We start from the raw sequence: 22,126 nt of genomic DNA on the forward strand, positions 1-22,126 counted from the left end.
CCCTGTGGAAAAATATTTTTCAAATATTTTTTAAAGTATTTCTAATAATATTTCTTCGAAAAGTAAATAATTTAATTAGTGAATAAAACTAATCAAAATCCGATTCTTGATTTTTCCGGTTCAACCGACCGATTTAATCCGGTTTTTATAACCATGATTGCATTCAACTAAAACTCTCGTCATGAACCGACCCAACAAAGTGAGTAAGCCGAAGTTGACTCGAACCGACTCGAGAATTCCCTGAAAACCTAAAAAAACCAAACCAACTTCGCTCGGTATACGAAAAGCCAACCCTTCGTCGAGGGATCTTCTTCTACCCGGCGACCAAGAGTCTTGAGATCTTTGCCCTAATTCAGGTAGCTCTTTGTGCCTAAATCTATTTTGATCGTAAGTCTGACAGCGACCACGATTCTTCCTAAAGGATACGCATTGAAACGATTGTTTAACAGCGTAATTCTTTTTTACAAATGTGTTTCTTGTGTTACCTTTCTTCTCGGATTTTTCCTGACAAGAGACTGCGTTTTGGTTGAGGTCGTCAAGCTGGAGCATTCCAATCTCCGAATAAAGCGGAAAAATCTTCGCTTTTAAGTCAAGTGTTGCTCAGATGCAGAGATTGGGGGATTTTAAGCTGCCTCACTTCTTCAATTATCCGCCCTACTTCACGTAATTTCACGAACCACTTGCTTTCATGTTGATTAGGAAAAACAAAGATAATGATCATAATCTGAACAATTCCTGGTGCTATCTGTAACGTGCAATTTATTGCTTTTTTTCGTCCTACTTATATCGAGCATCTGTTGATGGATATATGTTCACTACTTTGGAAAGAGTCAAAAGTGTTAGCTAGGTTAGCTGATAAATACTTTGCCAGTTTATCATAAGGTCCGCCGCTTGAATATCGCCTTCGTCACTTACCCTTTGTTAAGAAAAGAAAAACTTACGAAAGAGTTAGTACACTTCATTAGAGTTTTGATTACAGCCCATAAAAGAAATCACTTAGCCCAAAAAAAACTGGCATGCTTTGTTTTATTTATTAAATATGTAATTCCTTTCCCTTTGACATATTTGTATGGTGTTTCTAGACTTTGGATCTTTCATGATCTATCTCTATTTTGTGAATAATACATTCAATTGTGTGAACAAGATCTTGTACTTCATATTGCATGAGCTTAACCAGCATAACATACCAAGTGTTATTTGGATTGTGGGAACTCATGTTTTCCATATACTACCTCCAACACATCCAAGGCCAAATTCGATGAAATGTTGTCAATACGAGCATTTGATGATATGAGGTAACTTCTATTTGATGTGTCTCTCAGTGATAATGGTTGAATCTGGGTTCCCTTTTCCATTTTGTTAGGAATCATAAATAAATCAAAGGATGGAAATTGTCGGTCTATTGCATACATTAATTATCACAACCAACTACTATAAATAACAAATATAATTGAAGTTTAAGGTTAATACTATACCCAAGCTGACCCTAGCTTCAATAAGAACTATAAGAGTGAAAACCATTCTAAATAAGATGATAAAATTCATGTAGAACTCAAATTGATTCAATGCTGAACCTACTTTATCCTAGCTGATGTCAAGTTACCGAGTTGATGTTAGATACTGAACCATTTTGAAGTTTCAAACTATTTGTATTTTGGTCCACAAAGCTAATAATTATCATTTTTATGAGAGTAATATACTGTGGTATATTTCCTTAACATAATTTGTTTTTATATAACATAGTATGATATGTTAATTGTTTTATAGTATCCATCTCTTGTTACAACTGAAAATGCTTTTATTTGTTCTAGACAGATACCTCACCCGTAGATTTTTCAGTATGAATCCTCTTACTGTGTGATAAATCACAAGCTAGGTTCATGTGATCTTAACCATGCATGCAAGATTTATTCTATTCTTTTTACTTGAAATTTAATTTTTCACTCTAGAGAAGCTGAACAAAGAATCTTGCCTCTCTTATGCTATTTTTAGTCTACAGCCAGTAAGGGAAACTCGTGAGAAGCAAAAACAACTGTGGAAGGAGCTGATACTTGACTACTGCAGAAGCCAAAAGATATTTGTAATTAGTTTGGAAGAAGATTTTCCCCTCTTTTCTAATCCAGTCGTTGAGAGTAAGTCATTCTTTCTATACAATTGCAATCCACAGGATAAGGGATGAAAGTAAAAAATCAAGTCATACTTTGTATACAATTGCAATCTACAGGATGGGGAATGAAAGTAAAAAATTAACAAGTCTATTTTAACTGTGAGATGCATAGGTTTCAATTTTTTTTTCATAAATATATCCACTATAGCCAACCCGAAATAGTTAGAGCCTACAGCCTTGTTGTTATTGTTCTTGCATCCATCAACCATAGTATTTAATCTGTTGCTGAAAATTCTGCAAAGAATATGTTTCTCTTTTGACTACCATGATTAGTTATTTCTTGGTTCTAAAACATGCCTTTGTTTTAAGGGTTTCCCTATTGCTTGCAGGATCTTTAAGCCATGAGGCAAGGCAGGTATTTCTTGCAGCTCTTATTAATGAAGGTTTGTTGTCATCCAGTTAATGAAATCTGGAGTGCACCTCATTATCTTCATGAGGCAGTGTAAAAACACTGGATCATATTGTAAAGCAGATAACTGTAATCTTTGAAGTTTTAATATTTGTTATTGTTCATAACATTTGCAGGACGTGCAGAATGGATTGACAAAAGTCACAAGAAATGTCTAATTCTTTGGCTAAGAATTCAAGATTGGGCCGATTATATTTTGAACTTTGTGTGTAAAATCTAGTGAATTTAAAAATATTAAAATGATAGCCCAACTTGCTTATGGTTGCTGGTTCTTTGCATCTTTGGCTCAGGTAAAAGAAAATGGATTTGAAGACAGTGTCATGACTATTGAAGATATACGATTTGGAGTCGAAACACGTGGCACTGGTAATGCTAATTCTCCTTTTTCAGTGTTTTAGAGACCAGAACTCATTTCAGTTTGTAAGAAAGAAAGATATTCTTTTAAATAGAGAATAGCCATAACCATATTTATCCTACTGCTTCTCTTTTTTTCCTGAAGTCATTTTGCAGGTTCAGTTGGGTTCACGGATACCAATTTGTTATATTGCTGGATTTTACTTTTTATTTTTTTGTTTTTGTTGACATGCAGTTTCCACATTACTGTATATATCTTGTCTGTGTATTAAAACTTCTGGAGGTTCACTTTCGGGCCTTTCCTATAAGCCATTGTCACTTGTCATGTCATTACGGACATCTAGTTGGCATTCCACATGACCATGATACTTGGTGAATATTAGTTTGCATTCTTTTGTATCCCAGTTCCGTTGACAAGCTAACATTTCTCCATGTTGCTTTTCCATCTATGCTTCAAGAGCTTGCTGGAATAGATCGTGGTGTGCTATTGCGTGCTTTGAAATTATTGGAGCAGAAGGGTAAAGCAGCAATTTTCAAAGGTACCTCAGCCGATGACGAAGGAGTAAAATTCTCTGCTTAAGTTTGTGTTTCCCAAACTGATTGTTTTCACATATCTCAAACATAATTCCTTAGTTATCTCCTTGTATTACCTATGCCGCATTGTGCTGATGAATGACTGGAAACTTTATTTTCATCATGATATTTATTTTGGATGCTTAAATGGAAGCCTTTTGTCTCTGTTCCATTATTTGGATGAACTGTTTGTGTGCTGATTAATGGACAAGGATTTCAGCATATATTATTGGAAATTCAACCTCTTCCTGTCAATTTGGAAAACTGCTTGCTTTATTGTTGCAGTGTGCTGCGTTCTATCTAATCAGCTGAATCTTATGTAAATTTGGAGATGAAACTACATTGTTGTAATTCTGAAGCATCCAATGGTTGATTCTATTACCCGAATTATCTTTTATTATAATTATACACAAATTGTTGTTAAATCAGCAGTCACGTTCTTTTTTCTCCGACTTGGATTAAGTTTGCCTCTAACTGAATAGTTTTACCAGAGCAGATATTTTGTTGGCTCTTGTGAAGAAGCAGCTGCTCCTTCTACTAGTCTTCAAGCTCCTACTGCTGCTGTTACTGGTTTCTTCATTTCTTTGCATTCGTTCTGAAACTTGAACAAGTCAGTAGCGTAGCAGTTACCACATGAAACGATCACCTTTTTTCCTGTTCTTCTCTAACAGGAAATATTTGACATGGAGGCCAAGCTCATGTGTTCATTTGGTTTCTACAGAGCTCATTAAAATTTTCGTTGGCTGCTACTTTCACCAATCCATCATTCTCTTGCAAGATAAAACACTTGGTAACTGATTTCCGAATTTGCCCCTTTCATTTAAATATAAGATATATTTCTGTAAAATTACATATATATATATATATATATATATATATATATATATATATATATATATATATAGTCAAGTACGCGTTTTAGCATAATGATCTCTATCACGAATGCGCAAGATAAAGAGGACGTATCTCCGTCGTTGGAATTCCCGCGCGCCGACTTCTCTTACCACGGCGCGGAGTTGAACGCGGTCAAACACGGCCTGCTCACGTCTCATCTCTGGTCAAATCAACCCACCACCTTAGTTGCCGACTTGAGGTACGATGTGGCGGTGAGATAGCCGTGTCTGATCCTCGTGAGTTGAGTCGTGTGGAGAAGCATTTCCGCGATTTAAAAGCAACCCACGAGCACAAATTTCCCATCACTTTTCTCTTCCCGTTTCTACATCCGGCCGCCAGAGATAGAACGCCGGTAAGCAAATCCCTCCTCTCTTCCTCCGTTATTGGTTTTCGTTGATCGATTTCGCTTTCCTTTCTTTGTTTCGGTTTGTTTTGAATCGTTCGGATCGATTTGTGGTGGTGTTTTGGCTAGGTTTAGGTCATCGCCCGATCCATGGCTTCGAGGCGGATCATCAAGGAGCTGAAGGATCTCCAGAGGGATCCCCCGACTTCATGTAGCGCAGGTGCCCCAAATCTCCTTCTCTATGCTCTTCTCCTTTGTTCCTTGAGTTTCTCATCCCCTTCTATAAAAGTTGATTCTTTAAGGTTTAGATCTGAATCCAATTGTGCAATAAATCACGGCTTGGGGGAAATTTGTTAGATGATGTCTGCCGTTCAGATTACCTCACATTAACTTATATACGAGCAGAGCCTGCTAGCTCAGGATTCTGTAAGATTAGCATGCCTAGAAAGGAGCTTTCCGTTATTTTCATCATATGTTCGTTTCCTGCGTCTCGAGTAATACAGGTCCAGAAAGACAGTAGTGGTATCGAGGAAAATGTTTATGGTCGATGGCTGGTCGATAATGGACTATATTCTGTTTGCCCATTGGGCTCCAGATCTGCTTGATTATGCCATGGAGATCATTTTATTGCTGTCTTTTCTTCATTGTAAAGTTGCTTATGATCGTTAACTCCATTTATTTTAGATCGTTTTTGTTGCATGCTAAAGTAGATTATTTTCACGTAACAATTGGACACTGTATGTGGAAAAGCTTGTAAGCACACCGGTTGAGGTATAAGTGCGGAAAAGGTAAACTACTTGTACTGATAGGACTTCAAAGCAAACATTTTCGATTGCTTACGGTGTATTACGGATTTGACTTGCTAGCGCACCTGGTAAAGTTGGTTGGTTGTTGGTGAACCTGCAAAGCTTCGCATCTTGTGTTTCTTCCAGATCTGAGTTAATTTGTCTAAATTTTCAAATGATGATCTTACAGGGCCAGTGGCTGAAGACATGTTTCATTGGCAAGCTACAATAATGGGTCCACCAGACAGTCCATATGCAGGGGGAGTTTTTCTTGTCACTATCCACTTCCCTCCAGATTATCCATTCAAGCCACCTAAGGTATTTATTGTTGATGTAAAGCAGAGATAACAAAAACTGCATATGGTATCTGTTTGTGTTTAACATACAATGAAATCTTGTTTTGTCCTCACTAATATCATATCTGATTCTCCAATCGGGTAGAACATATAGTGACACATAGGGGAAAAATAATTGTTGAACATATGAATGATTTTGTTTTTTATTGTAAAAATGTAAATTAAAATATGTGTTTTCTTAAAATCCACAAAACTTTTATTTCTGTTCTTATCATGATAAATTATACATATGTTTTAGAGGCTATGATGAAATATCTTAAGAGCTGTATGTCTTGCAGATTTCCTGTTGAGATGTTCCCAGTGTACCCTCTAAAAGAGCCATATTAGTGTCATTTTTTTAACACCATGAGAAGGTGCAGGTTGGTCTAATTTTGGATCAGATGAAAGAAGCCACAAGTTTAATCTAGGATAACGATAAATCAATTTAGGAAGCTGTATGCATGAAAATATATGCAAAATTACAAGATGAGATATTTTGGACGTTATTGATATTAATGCTAACCATAGAGGGGATATATGAAATGTAGGTTTGTCAAAGGTATATATATACATACCGCCTTCCTAGTTTTATTAGTGAAACCACAATTTTTGCTCATTCTTTATAGTTGGTCACTATTAATTGTTGATCCGTGCTTCAGACAATCTAAGCCATGCTCATGTTTTTTTTTTCTTTTGCCACAAAAGAAAACTAAATTAAATTACTGAAGAAAAAGTCTGTTACATTGTAACCCATTCTCCTCGAAGCACAAAATATGACGAGACTGTGGATGCCAATCATCCTTCCAAACTCAACAACAGCTTTGGCTCCTTGGAGCGATCCAATGCTCATGTTTCAGTTTAGTCTTCATTAAGTAGCACAAGCTTGTGTGGATCATAATCTGAACCAAAGCTGAAGCTTGAACTCCACTGAAACTTTTAAGCTATGCTTGGTTTGCCAACTTATCTTTTTCAATCTATATGTGCCCATGTTCCATTTAGGATATAACATATATGGTTATAATGTCAGGGCTTTGGCTAATCAAACAGTTGATATGACTGTTACCTATACAAATATTGGCTTCAAGATTAAGACCCGGTCTTCTAACAACTGTTCTTTATTGAAAAGAAACATTCTTAGCAACATTGTTCATTTCATGCTCGAGAGTTGTGACAGTTTTTTTGTTTTACATGTAAAGTTTGACTTCCCCTTATAACTTTGGAGCATCAACCATCATTCATGACCCATGCTGGGATAGTTGTTAATAAGAAGGCCCATCCAGAGTAGTCTTATTGAAAGGCAATGTAAACAATTTTTTATAGAATATAACCTTAGATTTATCTCCTGGATATTGCCTGTTGCATATATAAATTTCCTATACATACAATCTCACTGAAGATAATGGAAGTTGAGCTTAATGAAAGATCTAGAACTACAAACTTGTTTGCCCTTTTTTTCCCTTAAGGACAGGTGAATTTTGTTGGTTGGTTAACTTGAGATAAGTTTATTGTTCAAAAGAATGGCATAATTTTTGGAGGTGGAAATGAATGCAACTTTATCTGAGTGTATCACGGAAGTTCAAGTTAGAAATCTATCATCATTTTATTCAGAACAAAAAGTAAGAATGAAGCTAAAAAAGTAAGGAAGCATTATGCCATAGAGATAAACAAGGTAGATATTGTACGACATTGCTAAATATTAAAAAAGAAAATTTCACTCTCCCATTCTGATGGATAAATCATGAATAATATTTTTGCATACAAGATCCATGCCATCTATCATTTGTCGCCCCACTTATCACTAAGTACTATGGTATTGATAAAGCACAAAGTACTATGGTATTGTCATGGACATCAGTATAAGGGTTTTTAGGGCTATTATTTATACAGGACATATACTTCACTTGAATATAATGATTATCTTACCCTGGTTGACATGTTCATGAATCATTGAGCATTTAAAAATAGATTCTATGATTTCCCCAACTTATTGAGTGTGCCTTCTGCAGGTTGCTTTCAAGACGAAGGTTTTCCACCCAAATATTAATAGCAATGGAAGCATTTGCCTGGACATCTTAAAGGAACAATGGAGCCCTGCATTGACTATTTCCAAGGTTAATTCTTTTCCTTGTATCAATTATCCTTCAGCAGTTGCATTCTCTCTGCTTATCCAATTTACATCACACTAATCAAATTTGTGATGTCACTAAGGGCAGGTGATTTAGCAGTGCTATGTTATTGCTTCTTTTTGGTATATTCACATCATGGCCAGACCTAGAATTCATATACATTGTATAGGCCCATTGGTTCAAAATATTGGTGTGTGAGATGTAATGATACAAGTTGGTCATATATATTTTAGTGAAAAGCCTGTAAGTTGATTTAGGTTATTGCTTTATTAACTATGGAGCATATCCTCATGAATGTGCCTCTTTTACTTTGCATCTTGCAGGAATACTTATTGGTCATGCAGTATATTTTCATTATTTCCCTATCACCCTTATGTTTGCACTTATATATTATATGCTTAATGGGATTTTAAGAACAACAATTTCCTCTCTTACAGGTGCTGTTGTCAATCTGCTCCCTCTTAACTGATCCAAACCCAGACGATCCTTTGGTACCAGAGATCGCCCATATGTACAAGGCAGATAAGGCCAAGTATGAGACCACGGCAAGGAGCTGGACCCAGAGGTATGCAATGGGCTAAAAGATCATGGTGGTACAAAAGATTGTTGGGGCCTTCCCCTTCTTCTTGATCTGTGGTGTTTGTTGTCTTGTAAGATTGAAATTATCTGTTTCTGATAGGAAACCCCCCCCCCCCCCCCCCCCCCCCCCTCCCCACAAACTTATCAGACGACCGCTATGGTTGATTGTTTATTTACAAGTTTATATTTGAATCTTAAAAGACTTCTTTCTCGGGCTTTCAATTACCAGAAGAGAGTTGGCAATAGTTCTCTCAAATAAAAAAAAAAGAAAAAAAAGTCTTTGGTGTTGGCATAACACAAAATTAATGTCTTTCTTATTTGTATTTTTTTTTTTATGTTTTCTTACTATATTGGTTACTAACTTATAGCCTTTTTCATTTTATTCATTCTTCTTTTGGGGTATTTTCATTTAGTTCGTTTATAATGTTTCTCAATAGTGTTTATAGTATGCTATTGACATATTATAAATATTATTAAAAGATATTGTAAGTGGTATCGTATTATATTCTTTTAGTTATCATTATTTTATAGATTATTATAATATTATATTATTATATTTATAATTAGTTTGATTAAAGTTTAAAATTTATTTAGATATTTAACAGTATTTTCAAGTAGGTTTTATTTATTGTAGTGGTCAAAACATTGTAATATATCAAAAATACTATAACAAAATAAAACATTCTAACAAACAGAAGCATATTTTAAGACAATTTGAGTTTGTTTTTGTTAAATAAGGGTATAATTTGAAAAAAATAAAAATAAAATGAGATATCAATCGGGAAATATTTAAAATATAAGTATTTGTTTAGGAAATTCGTCCTTTTAAAGAGAAAATTCCTCCATATTGTTGTATGCGCATATGTAGATTTATGTAATCTTTTGGGCTTTGGTGGACTTACAATTAAATTTTGATGTCACAAATGTAATGGGCTTTGGTGGACTTCCAATTAAATTCTGATGTCACAAATGCAATGGTCTTGAAAAAAAAAAAAGATATTCCATTGAAAACATACTCCTTTTCTTAGTTAAATTCCTTTTATTTCGTCAAATATCGTCCAACTCCGTAATATTGCGGCATTATTTACTCTTTAACGTTCATGTGCATAACACTACTTATTTTAATCTCTTTGGTGTTTATGAATCCAATTCCAATAATTATTTTTGGATGATTTTCTTGAAAAAATCTTTCTTTTTGATCTTTTCTCGTAAAGTGATATAGTTTTTTTTTTTCATTTGATGTACCTTATCTTCTAATAGCACTCGTCGTCATAATGCTCATCGCCTCCGTCTCATTCTAAGGCCTTATTACATGACAATAACGATGTGAAAGATGCGAAAAGAAATACGGAGAATTAACATGATAAGGCCTTGGCATTACATAATAATAACAATGTGAAAGATACGGAAAGCGATATAGAGAATGAAGAGCACAGGAAGGAGGGAGATGGGGTTATTGGAAGTGGCGCGAGAGGTGATGACATGGAAAACAATGAATAACCAGCCTCATCTCGTCGACTTCATCCTTGTCGTACATTTATCCTTCATATTGTCTTGGTGGATGAAGTATAACTTATCATTGTTGGTCAACTAGGTGAGGTCACAAGTGGTGTTGATAGATAGGAGGGCGGAGATATGATAGGTAAGTGCTTAGTAATCGTCACAGAGGAGAGGTCTTTCATGATAGAGGTGATGACGATAGTCTTCGAATGGGAGGTGAGAGAGGCACGTCGAGTGGGGGGCCGAAGAGATAGGTGGGTTCATGCAAATGATACTTAGCACGATGAGCTATGTGCTATGTGGTGAAGGAGGATGAGGAGACCCCATTATGATTGTCTTCTTCCCATGCACTGAAGCCGATGATGCACGGAGATAGTTCGATGATGAACACAAGGGAATACAATTGGGCCTCACATTGGGATAGAGATGATCACACGGAGACAACAATACCTCGCAACAGAATGAAGGCTATAGATGGTAAACGATAGTGAGGTGCATTATGAGTATTATAAAAAAAATAAGAGCATCAAATGAAAAATTAAAAATAAAAACTAGTGAAACCTTCTGAACAAAAAAAAAAAGGGAGAGAGAGAGATTTTTTTTCTAAAAAATCATCCTTTATTATTTTTTTAATCTCGGTAATATAATTAAATAATTTCCAAACACAGGAATTTCTAATATATTGTCATGGTCATTCAATCAAAGAAAACTATTCACCTGTTTGACGCTATCACTTCTAATTGTCCAAACTCGATTCGAGTACTTTAGGAATTAAAAGGATATGACATAAGCGAGTGAGATTAGGAAACATAGCATCACTCTCTGTGAATCAAAAAGGATCCCACGACAAACATTTAAGGCAACGAAGAAAAGTCAGAGACATGAATCGTACGAAATATAATAGGATAGTTATTAGAATTAAATCGGACATCAATTCGATTCAGTACCGAATCATGGTTCCTTTAATCAGTTCACGGATAAGAACAGTATCAGTGATATATATATATATATATATATATATATATATATATATATATATATATATATATATATATAATTAAGGAGCTATAATTAAGGAGCTACAATTAATGCCTTAATTAGTTACTTGGTCAATCAAAAGCCGGCTATCATCCTGGGTCTGGTCAGCGCCTGGTTCATCTATCGGCGTCGAGCCACGAACTAGGAAAGGATGCCTGCCTACTGGTTGAGAGTTCTGGGCCCCAAACTCGGCGACGAGCCAGATGACCTCATGTCCTCAGGTTACCCTAGTGTGTGATGGCAGGATCGAAGAATGGGTCCCGCAGGACCCCATCATGTTCTTTCCAATCACCACTCGGGTAACCGGGAAGGTCGAGGAATAATGGTATCCTCCGCTGTCGTTCCCGGAGGAGGAGAAAGAAAAGGGGCAAAAAACAAAAAGGAAAGAAAACAGAACAAATGTGCTGTTAGGTTCCATATTTGCGATCTCGATTGCGTGCTGAGATCAGCTGAAGAAGTCATGACGACTGCATCCTCTTTCGAGCTCCTAATCCTCAATGTCTGCCCGGGAAAGCCGGAAGTCGCGTTCGACCCCCGATCTAATCCCTCTCCTTAACCGAAATCCCAATCCTCCATTAATCTTCCTTCGTCGTCGTCTTCTTCCTCGTCCATCGCAAGTATGCCTCACCTGGCCCCACCACGTACGTAGACACGCACTCGCTGCAACGATATTTCATTTCTTTGCTTCGTGGATCGTCGCCTCTCCCCGGTCTTCCTCTGCCTCCTCCTCCTCCATGGGGGAAGCGTCGCCGGTGCCGCCTCCGCCCGACGCCGGCGCCGCCTTCGTCCTCGAATCGAAGGGTGGGTGAGCTCTCTCTCTCTCTCTCTCTCTCCTCGTCGGTGCAGCGCTAGGGTTCTAACTCCACCACATGCACGTCGGCGTTACAGGGAGTTGGTGGCACGCGGGGTTCCATCTCACGACGGCGATCGTCGGCCCCACAATCCTGACGCTGCCGTACGCATTCCGAGGGCTGGGCTGGGGCGTGGGGCTGGCGGCGCTGACGGTCGTGGGCGCCGTCACCTTCTACGCCTACACCCTCATGTCCAAGGTCCTGGATCACTGCGAGAAGCAAGGCCGACGGCACATCCGGTTCCGGGAACTCGCCGCCGACGTCTTGGGTACGGAAACCCCATCTCATCCATGGCGACCGCCACTCTTCTTCCCTCCCTTGACCATATTTTCTTCTTCTTGTTCTGGTTGCTACAGGCTCCGGTTGGATGTTCTACTTCGTGGTGTTCTTCCAGACTGCCATCAACACCGGAGTGAGCATCGGCTGCGTCTTGCTCGCCGGAGAATGCCTCAAGGTAGCGTTGTTTTCCATGATTTCTACCTTGTTTACTTGTCTTCTTCTTTCCCAAGTCTCTTTCATCATTCTTTTCTTACTTAATTTGTGTTCTTCACTTGATGTTGCTGAGCTTTTAAGCTTTGTCCTCATAGCATCCAAAGGTTTGGTAGTTTACACACTATAATATGCGATAATAGTTCTTTTGTTTATTACTAACCAGTCTTCTCTTTTGGAGAAGAATGAGTCAAACAGTTGATACCATTTCATTATTAAGCCCAAAGAATCACCTTAACATCGTCTGAACCATCACAAACTGTAGCATTGTTTGATGCGGACAGTGATCACTGTGTGTACGCAACAAGTTCCATATTGCATGTTGGAAGTTCATCGACACAAATGTCAGGTGCACATCCTAATTGCTGTTTCTTCTCTCTTAAACTCATTATTGGGAAGAGGAATTAGGCATATTTATTTTATGGTGTTAGTCAAGGAATATGGGTAAAACACTGGTGCTGAAATGATAGCAACATGAGATAGTCGGTGAAAAGAAAGCACTAAAATAGAGTATAAAACACAAAGGAAAGCACCAATTTCATTACCAAAGACCGAAGAATGAACTCCATTGTGTCTTTCTCGTGATGATTGATTAATTCAGATGAAGAAGTTGATGTAAGACTCCATGTTTATTCTCATGCGACGATTGTGTTATTCTAACATCTTTGTGCTGCAAATTGGCTCTCTTGTGTGCACGGGATGGATCAGATCATGTACTCCAGTCTTTCTCCTGATGGTCCCTTGAGGCTGTATCACTTCATCGTTATGGTGACAGTGGTGCTGATCCTTCTCTCGCAGCTGCCATCCTTCCACTCTCTCCGGCACATCAATCTGGTCTCCCTTTTTCTGAGCTTGGGTTACACTACTCTCGTAGCTGCAGGCTGCATCAACGCAGGTCATTCTCTTCCTCGATCCTCTCACTTGTTCTCCAAGCAATCACACTCGATTCATCATTTGATCAGACGCCGATAAGGCGAATCATATTCTTCTTGATGGAAGAACACATCTTTTGTTAGTATATGCAGAGAGAATGTTCTTGGCATATAGAGAGTTGGACCTCAAGTATAAAGATATATATACTATCTAATAAAGATCATGTAATATTATGATCCATCATCAGAAAAAGATGCCTAAGCAGCACAATGATCAACCCTTTGCCTTTCTTCTTTGCAAAAGGTTACTCCAGAAATGCTCCTCCGAGGAACTATTCATTGGACTCATCCAGGGTTCAGAGAACCTTCAATGCCTTCACGTCCATCTCCATCCTGGCTTCGCTCTATGGAAATGGAATACTTCCGGAAATCCAGGTACAGCTACATGAGTGCGGTGTCTGCATCAAATTGTCTCTTGTTGACCCACCAAGCTGCACCGATGCAGGCAACCATGGCACCTCCAGCCACCGGGAAGATGGTGAAAGGGCTGATGCTGTGCTACTCCGTGATCATCGTGACGTTCTACTCGGCTGCAGTCTCTGGTTACTGGACCTTCGGAAACAAGGTGAACTCCAATGTGCTCAACAGCCTTCTTCCCGACTCGGGACCTTCCCTGGCACCCACATGGCTTCTGGGGCTTGCGGTCGTCTTCGTCCTCCTCCAACTCTTAGCCATTGGCTTGGTAAGAGACTGATCCAATGAGGCACAAGCTTGGCTGAGGAACTTGATGCCAACATTGTTCCGATTGCAGGTTTACTCCCAGGTCGCTTACGAGATCATCGAGAAGAATTCAGCCGACATCAAGAAGAGCAAGTTCTCCAAGAGAAACCTCGTGCCCAGGCTGATCCTTAGAACGCTCTACATGGCGTTCTGTGGATTCATGGCTGCAATGCTCCCGTTCTTTGGCGACATCGTTGCCGTCGTCGGCGCGATCGGGTTCATCCCTCTGGATTTCGTACTCCCCATGCTTCTGTACAACATTTCCATCGGCCCTTCCAAGCGCTCGGCGATCCACTGGATCAACATCTTCATCATGGTTGTGTTCACCGGAGTCGGCATCATGGGGGCGTTCGCCTCCATCAGGAAGCTGGTGCTCGACGCCCACCAATTCAAGCTCTTCAGCAATGATGTGGTGGGTTGACGACGGACAGTCATCAATTTCATCCTCTTCTCAACAGAGGATGAGTGTTTTCAAGATTGTTCGGTCCTGCAGAGAGAGCACATGTACTAATACCATAGTAAAGAAAGTCGTAGCTTCCTGTCAGCGTTGTTCATGAATGGGCAGCATATGATTTCCAAGGAATTTTTGATCCTACAATGTTTACGACTGTTCATCCATCTTCTCCTCGCATCGCGTCACATTAACCTTTCCGACTATTTGACACTGTGGAGTGTTGTTTATGGATTTACTGACAACTAATGCAAACCGATCTTCGTTGGTCAATCCTCGATCGAACAAAGGAGCGAAAATTATGCACAATTTAGTTCAAGAATTTATGCAGGCAACCTCAGCTTCTGGATACATCAGCATCAGCAGCAGAGCAGCTACTGTTGTGTAGTGAGTGTAACGAATTGGATTCTGTTCCGGGTCTCATGAGAAGAAGCTGGAGAAGTCCGCCTCGAAGTCCAGCTCTTGGAGCATGAAATCCATGTCCACCGCAGGGGGATTGGCGGCAGAAGTAGCTCCTGATACCATCTCTGTCACGTCGGATTCCGGGCTCCAGAGCTTGATTCCGTCTTCGAATACGCATCGAGACAGCGACAAGAAGGTCGAGTCGGACGCCGCCGGCGACTGAAAGGTGGGAGAGGTCGAGCTACTGAAACAGTTCTCGATTGTTGCGGGTGAGGCAAACATGTTCTCCCTCGCTGCCGCAGCTTCCAGTCCCGATTCGAAGGAGAAGGAAAGGGAGGAGGCCTCAACTCTGAGCCCTGTCTGATGCTCGTCTTCCTTTGGTCGCCGCTGCTTTTGCCCCTGCTTCCGAAGGCATGTGTGCATCCCATGGTAGGTCACATGGAAGAGCAGCGGGTCCTCGTCCGATCGCTGCACCTGCTTCATTGCCGGACAACCCTGAGCGACGCGGTGCGTGCATCTGTAATAGCCTCTGCGACAGGTTACAGAGCATGAGATCGCTGACACGAAAGAAAGGTGAGGCATTGAGCTCACCTTGGATGTTTGGCTCCGAGGATGTCCTTTTGGCCATACTTCCTCCAGCTGTAGCCATCATCGACAGGCCCTTCGAAGACTCCTCGGGCGGCTGAGCTCACTCTCACCTCGCTAGTCCACTTGGGCAATGTCTTCCTGCAAGGAAACACGAGTGATTTAGGAAGCCATGCCAACCGGTTTCACCGGCAAACAAAGCGATCGCTCTTCTCCATCTACCTCTTCTTCGGCGTGTGATCCTTGAAGCCTGGTTTGGACGGATCTCTCTGCGAGCTCTCGCCTGAGGAGGGGCGGGAAGAGTCTGGTCTGCTTGTCTTAGCCATGCAAATGGACTTCTCAATCGAGGCGAACAATTCCCGGAGCAGTGCCTTGCAGGACTCGTTTGCAGAATGTCGATGGAGTTCAGCTTCCATCTGTCCCACCAGCTTCCGAGCTCGAGCTAGCTCGGCCAGCAGAAGGCATTGGTCCTTCTCCATGTCGGGCTACTAAGCAGAGCTCTCTGCTTAAGTCCAGGAAAGGAAAGAGATGGTACAAATCCAGCTGAATTCACAAGGAAAAGTGGCTCACAAGCATCTCAATCTCACCAAGCTGAAACCAGAGAGAGAGAGTGTGTGTGTGTGATGGGAGATGATGAGAACAGGGAGGGAAGGGATGGTATATAATAAGGCCAGGATTAAAGTCCAAAGAAACCACTCATCATGTCGTCGTTAGAACTCAACATGTTGTACTACACATTCACCCAAAATACCGGTCTTCGGTCTTCTAGGAGGAAGAAGAAGAAGAAGTGGAGGAGAGATGGATCTAACGTTTGACCATATCTTCACCGTACGTACAGTATGAGAAACACGGTGATGGATGGGTTGACCATGGAAACCCTGTGCAGGAATCAGGTAATACATAGCGGCGGTAGATTAATCGGAAGGTGGGTGGAAGCGAGCGAGAACCTTCGCGCGTAAGCGCGTGGAAGAGAAGAGTAGTGACGTCAGCAGCTCGGATGCTGCTTACGTGTTGGCCTTCTGATGAACACAACCTGTGAACCCCACTACACGCATGCCATTAGTCCACCAACCGTAGAACGACACGTATGTCGAATCTTAAGGAGTCGCTAATCTTAAGCATCAAAATGTGACAAACTCCACGTGTCGATATTTCATTGGGACGGATTTTTGTCTCGTATTAGTCACAGTCTATTGGACTGATAGACCATTATTATCATTTAGCAATATATTTGAATTTGGATTTAATATGAGAATTTACTCCCTTTTTTTATTCTATTTAAACCGATCAAATCCGATGAAGAAGGAAGTAGTCGAACTCGAATTAAACCAATTCGGTACCAAAAGATTGATTCGCTATCAGATCAAACCCGACGGGTGAGATTCGAAGATGGAAACCAACGAAGAAACCGGTCCAACTGCCTCCTAATTTCCATTTATTGCAGCTCTGTGGATGTCTGCGGCCGAGATTTTAAGAGGTGGTGTGGGAAGGAAGAACAGGCGGAGGGAGATGTGGGGCCACTTGGTCGTGTACGCTGGACCATGGTACGATGGTGGGTACAAAGATAATGCATTGTCGGAGACAAGGACGACAGTACAAGATGGAGAAAGTCATGGATCCAACGAAGATAAAGATAAAATGATTTTTTCATCCAAGAATAAGTATTTCATAAAAGTTTACATGATTTTTTTCATGAATTCAATATATATATATATATATATATGTATATATTATTGTCGAGTAATCGGTAATCATACAGTTTCTTCGTAAAGAAGGAGAAGAAATCTGATCACATGGCTGCTTGATTATGTATGATTCACGAACACGTTGACTCTAATAATTTCCTCGAAAGATTATAGGGTTTGACAAGGTCGCCTTGACGCACTAAATGCTATTGCGTTGAATATGGTTTGTAATAATCTCTACGCGGTACGAGGGAGCGGATAGCATTAATAAACCTGTTGACCATTTCAAAGCTCTTCCCTCATCAATCTGCTTGCTACTTCGAACCAACTTAACGGAGTCACCATGTTATATTTAATGCCATTTGCCTTTTTAATATACTAAAATCATCAATGTATTTGTCAATGAACCATCACGTCACGTTTATTATGGCTGCAATGCATTATTTGTCTTTCTCATCTATGTAGCTCGAACTAGAAATAAACTGATTCTAAATCGGAATCGAAACCAATAATTTCAATTTGATTTCAAAGAGACCATATAATGGTTAGTATTTGAATTCTAATAATTTAGGTTCGAATTTTGGTAAAACAATTTAATTTAATTTTTTTTTCTTTTATCAAGCAGAATATGTAATTCGAAATAGAATAATTTGGAACTAATCCAATAAATAAAAGAGGGGATATATATATATATATATATATATATATATATATATCCACTTTTTTATTTTTATTTTTCAAATAGTACTATTAATTTAAAAATATCTAAAGTACCGCTCAAAAGTTTTCTTACTAAATTTTTTCGTTCGTTTTTTTACTAGTTTTCAATTGCTGCGGTTTTTTCATTTGGCTCATTTATAATATTTTTAATAATATTAATAATATTTTATTAATATACTAAAATTATAATAACTGATATTATACTATGTTTTTTATTATCATTACTCGTAGGTTATTACAATATCATATTTTTCGCTTGATTGTGATTAGAATCATTTAGATCATTTATGATATTTTCGAGTAGGACTTATAGTATTTTTATTATGATAGTTAAAATATTGTAATATAATAAAAATACTGTAATAGACTAAAATATAGGTGAATTTTTTTTTTTGAGGGATAGTTTAGATTTTTTTTAAATTAAGAATACTATTTAAAAAAAGTAAAAGTAAAATAAGGGATATTTATGAGAAATATCTAAATAATAGATAATTCTACGAAAATCAATATGAGAGAGAGAGAGAGAGAGAGAGAGAGAGAGAGAGAGAGAGAGAGAGATTTAAATATTAACATGAATATAAAAATAAAATCTAAATTAATATGTTATTTTAAAACTTTGAAATGATAGATAGGTAAAAAGCCCCCAAAAAATATAACACGATATCAGAGAGAACATCCTTTATTAGGACATAATAAAAAGATCCAATTTATTTTATCACTATTTACTAATTTATGAAATACCAATTAGCTCCCACCATTGTTGTATATTATTACCCAGCGAGTTCGAGGGTAGTTTTGTCCTCCTCATAGTTCGGGTTGTCCGCTCTCGCGTTCCCTCCAACCGACCGCGCTCTTCTCCTTCGCCCCCAATCTCTTCTCGGCGTCCCTCTTCGCCTCGCTTCTTTCCGCCGCCTCCTCCTCTCGCTGCCTTCCCCATCGAGCCATCTCCTCTTCTTCCTCGGTAAATATTCGCGCTTCCGCTGCTTCGATCTCGCGTGGTCTGTCGCCGCGCTGCGCCCCTCCCCGCCCCGCCCTGCGATTCGTTGCCGATCCGCTCGGTTGGTAACGGATTCTTGCGGAGCGTTCCATCGATCAGCAACTTCCATCACCTCCGCCCTTTCTTTCCGCTTCTTCCCGTGTTCCCCAGAGAAATCCACATCGCTCGTTCCCACAACATCTTTGCAGGAATGCTCATTCGAGGATCTCCTCTTCTCTGGATCCGATTCCCTAAGAACCCTAGTTCCAGAGGTCGTTGCCGGTTCCTCCTCTCCCTCGGGTTCTCGTCCTCCTCGGACAGGTCAACATGTTTGTTTATATCACTTGAATCTTTTGTCTCCTTCTAGCTATAATGGCTTTGCAAGTATTTCTAGAAGAATATCAAGTTAAATTACTGAGATTAGGACTGTTGACCTGCACAAGCAAGTTAAATTCATCTCTACTTTTTTTAAATTTTGTCAGAAACACTAAATAATTTTGCAAAGGTTTCTTATGGTAACCATAAGGTCACAACTCCTCCATCTCTGAGACCTGTGCCCGATGACTTTGGTCATTGAATCTTATCTAATTCATTAGTTTTATTGCAACTCTGGAGGACTTGTTCTAGCATTGGAAGTTAACATGTGGTCATTTGTTGAGATTACATAACTCAATACTTTTTTGGTTTATATTTCTCTCTTGATAAACTGCAGTTGTTTCACTCTATCCATTCTATGAGTAGTTTATACGGGTGAAATTCCAGAATGAGACCTAAGAAATGTTAGTTCATATGAATGAATTCGGGGGTTGAGTGTTGTTAGTTCATATGAATCTTGTCACTTGATGAATCTTGTTGCATTATCTCTTGATAAAATAGCCTCTGTGTGGAAGAATGTAGATTCATATGATGCTCATTTTGATGATGCAGAAGAAGAAGAACCAATTCCCTCATATTTAGAACTGTTCTTCGAACAACTTCTCTCTCAATGTTTTCTGGCATCATTGTTCTCTGCGTTTCTTAGAACCGATTATTATCCGTTTGAGTCATGTTTACTTTGGAGTGTGTCATATTTGGCTTACAGTTGAATCAGGTAATGATCTTTCTGCTTTTGTTTTCTCACAGTTCATGGCATGTAGCATTGGTTGTCATGGAACACAAGGGGACTGCTCATTGTAGTGGGATCTCTGAGTTCTTGCTGCCGCAGATGTATCCATTATTATTTCTTCATGTGGTACATTACCTGATCTGCCAAAGGATTGGTGCCCAGAAACCGGTATCAATCCCTGTAATCTCACATCATGACCCACATTTAAGATTAGTTCCTGAATTTGAGACTTTTACTCTTGCTCTTGTCGAGAAATTTATCTGACTGTTACAGAAACATAGTTATAGATTGTGAAATATTCCAAGAAATTAACATTACAATAGCATCAAAGCTAAGGAGGTTTGTCGCTTAGATTTGGTCGACAATCTCATTTAGAGAAGCTTCCAATTTATTCTTTACCAACTGCTTTACAAGTGCTACAAATTTGGTAGATCGAATTGAATTTGTTGTTCCTATCCATTCTGAGACTGCTTGCCATGCGGATGCCAAGTGTTTGTCAACTAACATCATGCAGCATTCTCCCAGTTGATGGAAAGGAACATAGTAGCATGCAGATTGTCTGCAAACTCAACATCGTTAATGCTGATTGTTAGCGTAAGTCCAGTGTCTATCACTTCTCTGAGATGGTTCTCAAGGGTTGAGAGATGATGTGTAACATTGAACTCAAATTTGGATTGTTCCTAGTAGAGATCATTGAACTCAAATTTGGATTGTTCATAAATGTACTCATCATCGTTTCCTTGTTTTTTTAACTTCTTCATCTCCTAATCACAAGCAGCTTCAAGCGTCAAGTGGTGACGAGCAGTCTTTTTCTTCTTCGTAGATCAAGGCGGCGTGGGGAAATGGCTGCCGGAGATATCTTGGTGCAAAATTGACACGGGCGATGTAAATAATATAATTATATTTTATTATTCTTTTAAGAGGTTACTAATAGTAAGTTTCTTTCCTTTCCTGAATATATATATTTTGTCTAAAAACTTTTATTCATTAATTAACTAGAAACATACAAGTGAGTCAATCATACACATCGATAAGTTATTCGAGTAGCGAAACCTGAGAAAGTATTGCAACTCTTTGAACTCTGACCAGCATATATATATATATATATATATACATGAAATAAAATAAATATTTTGGGGACTATATTGAGATTGCCAATCTAGGGAAAGATTTGTCATTGATTATTGCAAATAGTATTAGATATCCTAATTTAATTATTTTTATGATTTTTATACAAGTGAAAACTGATAAGTCAATATTTGATTACAATCTCATAGGTTTATAAGAAATTAACCGTTTTGGGCGTGCCCATACAATTTTACATTTTCGGAACTTATGAGCTTCAAAATACATTTTTTAGGGTAAGGGTGACCTGACGAATTTATAAGCTCTTGGTTCTCCTACTCCTCAACCAATATGAGAATAAATATCCTTATCAGTGCTCCTCCCATAGAGGAGCCAAGGGCTCATGACCTTCCTTTTAGTGCAAAAATATGGTTGCCTTAATGTCATCAACCATGAATCGGCATGACTTGATTCTATCCTGAAAGCACAAGTTCGTCCTGATGGTGTAGGGAAATCTAGGGATGACATCACATGCGTAGTGGAAGAACAAAAAATAAAAATCCTCAAATTTCACAAAAATGTGTTCGTCGTCGTGCGAAGATTAGTGCGTAAAACCCGCGAAACTTAAAACCACATTTGAAATAGTTATGTTACATAGGGAGAGTATATATCCCCGAATCCTTACAGATCTATAGGAAAGGATAAAGAAGGTCAACCGTCCTCATCTTTAGCAATGATCCACACAGCAGGGCTACAATGACGCTCCTCAAATCACTGTCTAAATCTCCACACCTGCTATCTAAGGAGGAGAATAGGAGGTGGCAACCAAAAAGCGTCTAGCTTATGGGTGTTTAATTCCCTCCTATTTATAAAGGCCCCCTGTCAACTTAACCCTAATGGATCCTACCCTATTAGGTATTGGATCTCCATCCAATTACCCAAGCCTCTTAGATTAGTGGATCTCTATCCAATAATATCTCATTAGCTCTTATTGTATCTTATTCATATGATCTAATAATTTAGGGACTTATTATATATCCAA

At 39.0% G+C, this 22,126-nt stretch overlaps 4 protein-coding genes across 8 annotated transcripts; 3 read left to right on the forward strand and 1 right to left on the reverse strand.

Moving 5' to 3' along the window:
• The first annotated feature begins 218 nt into the window (after positions 1 to 218).
• Positions 219 to 3,668, forward strand: LOC135583802 (vacuolar protein sorting-associated protein 25-like). Of its 3 annotated transcripts, none has more exons than XM_065099741.1 (7): positions 219 to 356; positions 541 to 663; positions 1,993 to 2,132; positions 2,497 to 2,550; positions 2,693 to 2,781; positions 2,867 to 2,942; positions 3,389 to 3,668. In XM_065099741.1, the coding sequence occupies exons 2-7, from the start codon at positions 605 to 607 to the stop codon at positions 3,508 to 3,510; spliced, it is 540 nt and encodes a 179-aa protein (XP_064955813.1). In that variant the 5' UTR covers positions 219 to 356; positions 541 to 604; the 3' UTR covers positions 3,511 to 3,668. The 3 variants fall into 3 exon arrangements, with proteins under 3 accessions (XP_064955813.1, XP_064955812.1, XP_064955814.1); XM_065099740.1 differs by having other exon boundaries at positions 233 to 356; positions 532 to 663; XM_065099742.1 differs by having other exon boundaries at positions 261 to 356; positions 515 to 663.
• Positions 3,669 to 4,648: 980 nt separating this feature from the next.
• Positions 4,649 to 8,787, forward strand: LOC103978407 (ubiquitin-conjugating enzyme E2-17 kDa-like). The gene is made up of 5 exons (XM_009394188.3): positions 4,649 to 4,749; positions 4,870 to 4,960; positions 5,716 to 5,843; positions 7,867 to 7,971; positions 8,424 to 8,787. Exons 2-5 carry the CDS (start codon positions 4,891 to 4,893, stop codon positions 8,565 to 8,567), a joined length of 447 nt encoding a protein of 148 aa, XP_009392463.1. The 5' UTR covers positions 4,649 to 4,749; positions 4,870 to 4,890; the 3' UTR covers positions 8,568 to 8,787.
• Positions 8,788 to 11,568: 2,781 nt separating this feature from the next.
• Positions 11,569 to 14,652, forward strand: LOC103978409 (probable GABA transporter 2). 3 transcript variants are annotated; one of them, XM_009394191.3, is made up of 7 exons: positions 11,577 to 11,904; positions 11,992 to 12,222; positions 12,311 to 12,408; positions 13,152 to 13,338; positions 13,620 to 13,750; positions 13,821 to 14,057; positions 14,127 to 14,652. In XM_009394191.3, exons 1-7 carry the CDS (start codon positions 11,601 to 11,603, stop codon positions 14,514 to 14,516), a joined length of 1,578 nt encoding a protein of 525 aa, XP_009392466.2. In that variant the 5' UTR covers positions 11,577 to 11,600; the 3' UTR covers positions 14,517 to 14,652. The 3 variants fall into 3 exon arrangements, with proteins under 3 accessions (XP_018678279.2, XP_018678278.2, XP_009392466.2); XM_018822734.2 differs by lacking the exon at positions 13,152 to 13,338 and having other exon boundaries at positions 11,569 to 11,908; XM_018822733.2 differs by lacking the exon at positions 13,152 to 13,338 and having other exon boundaries at positions 11,570 to 11,904; positions 13,620 to 14,057.
• LOC103978408 (transcription factor WRKY19) lies at positions 14,643 to 16,305 on the reverse strand. Its single transcript, XM_009394189.3, has 3 exons — positions 15,756 to 16,305; positions 15,540 to 15,674; positions 14,643 to 15,477 (listed from the first exon to the last, which is right to left on the reverse strand). The coding sequence occupies exons 1-3, from the start codon at positions 16,010 to 16,012 to the stop codon at positions 14,967 to 14,969; spliced, it is 903 nt and encodes a 300-aa protein (XP_009392464.2). The 5' UTR covers positions 16,013 to 16,305; the 3' UTR covers positions 14,643 to 14,966.
• Positions 16,306 to 22,126: the final 5,821 nt, after the last annotated feature.

Source organism: Musa acuminata, chromosome BXJ2-3, assembly GCF_036884655.1.
Source record: "Musa acuminata AAA Group cultivar baxijiao chromosome BXJ2-3, Cavendish_Baxijiao_AAA, whole genome shotgun sequence".
In the NCBI taxonomy this organism is placed as follows: domain Eukaryota; kingdom Viridiplantae; phylum Streptophyta; class Magnoliopsida; order Zingiberales; family Musaceae; genus Musa; species Musa acuminata.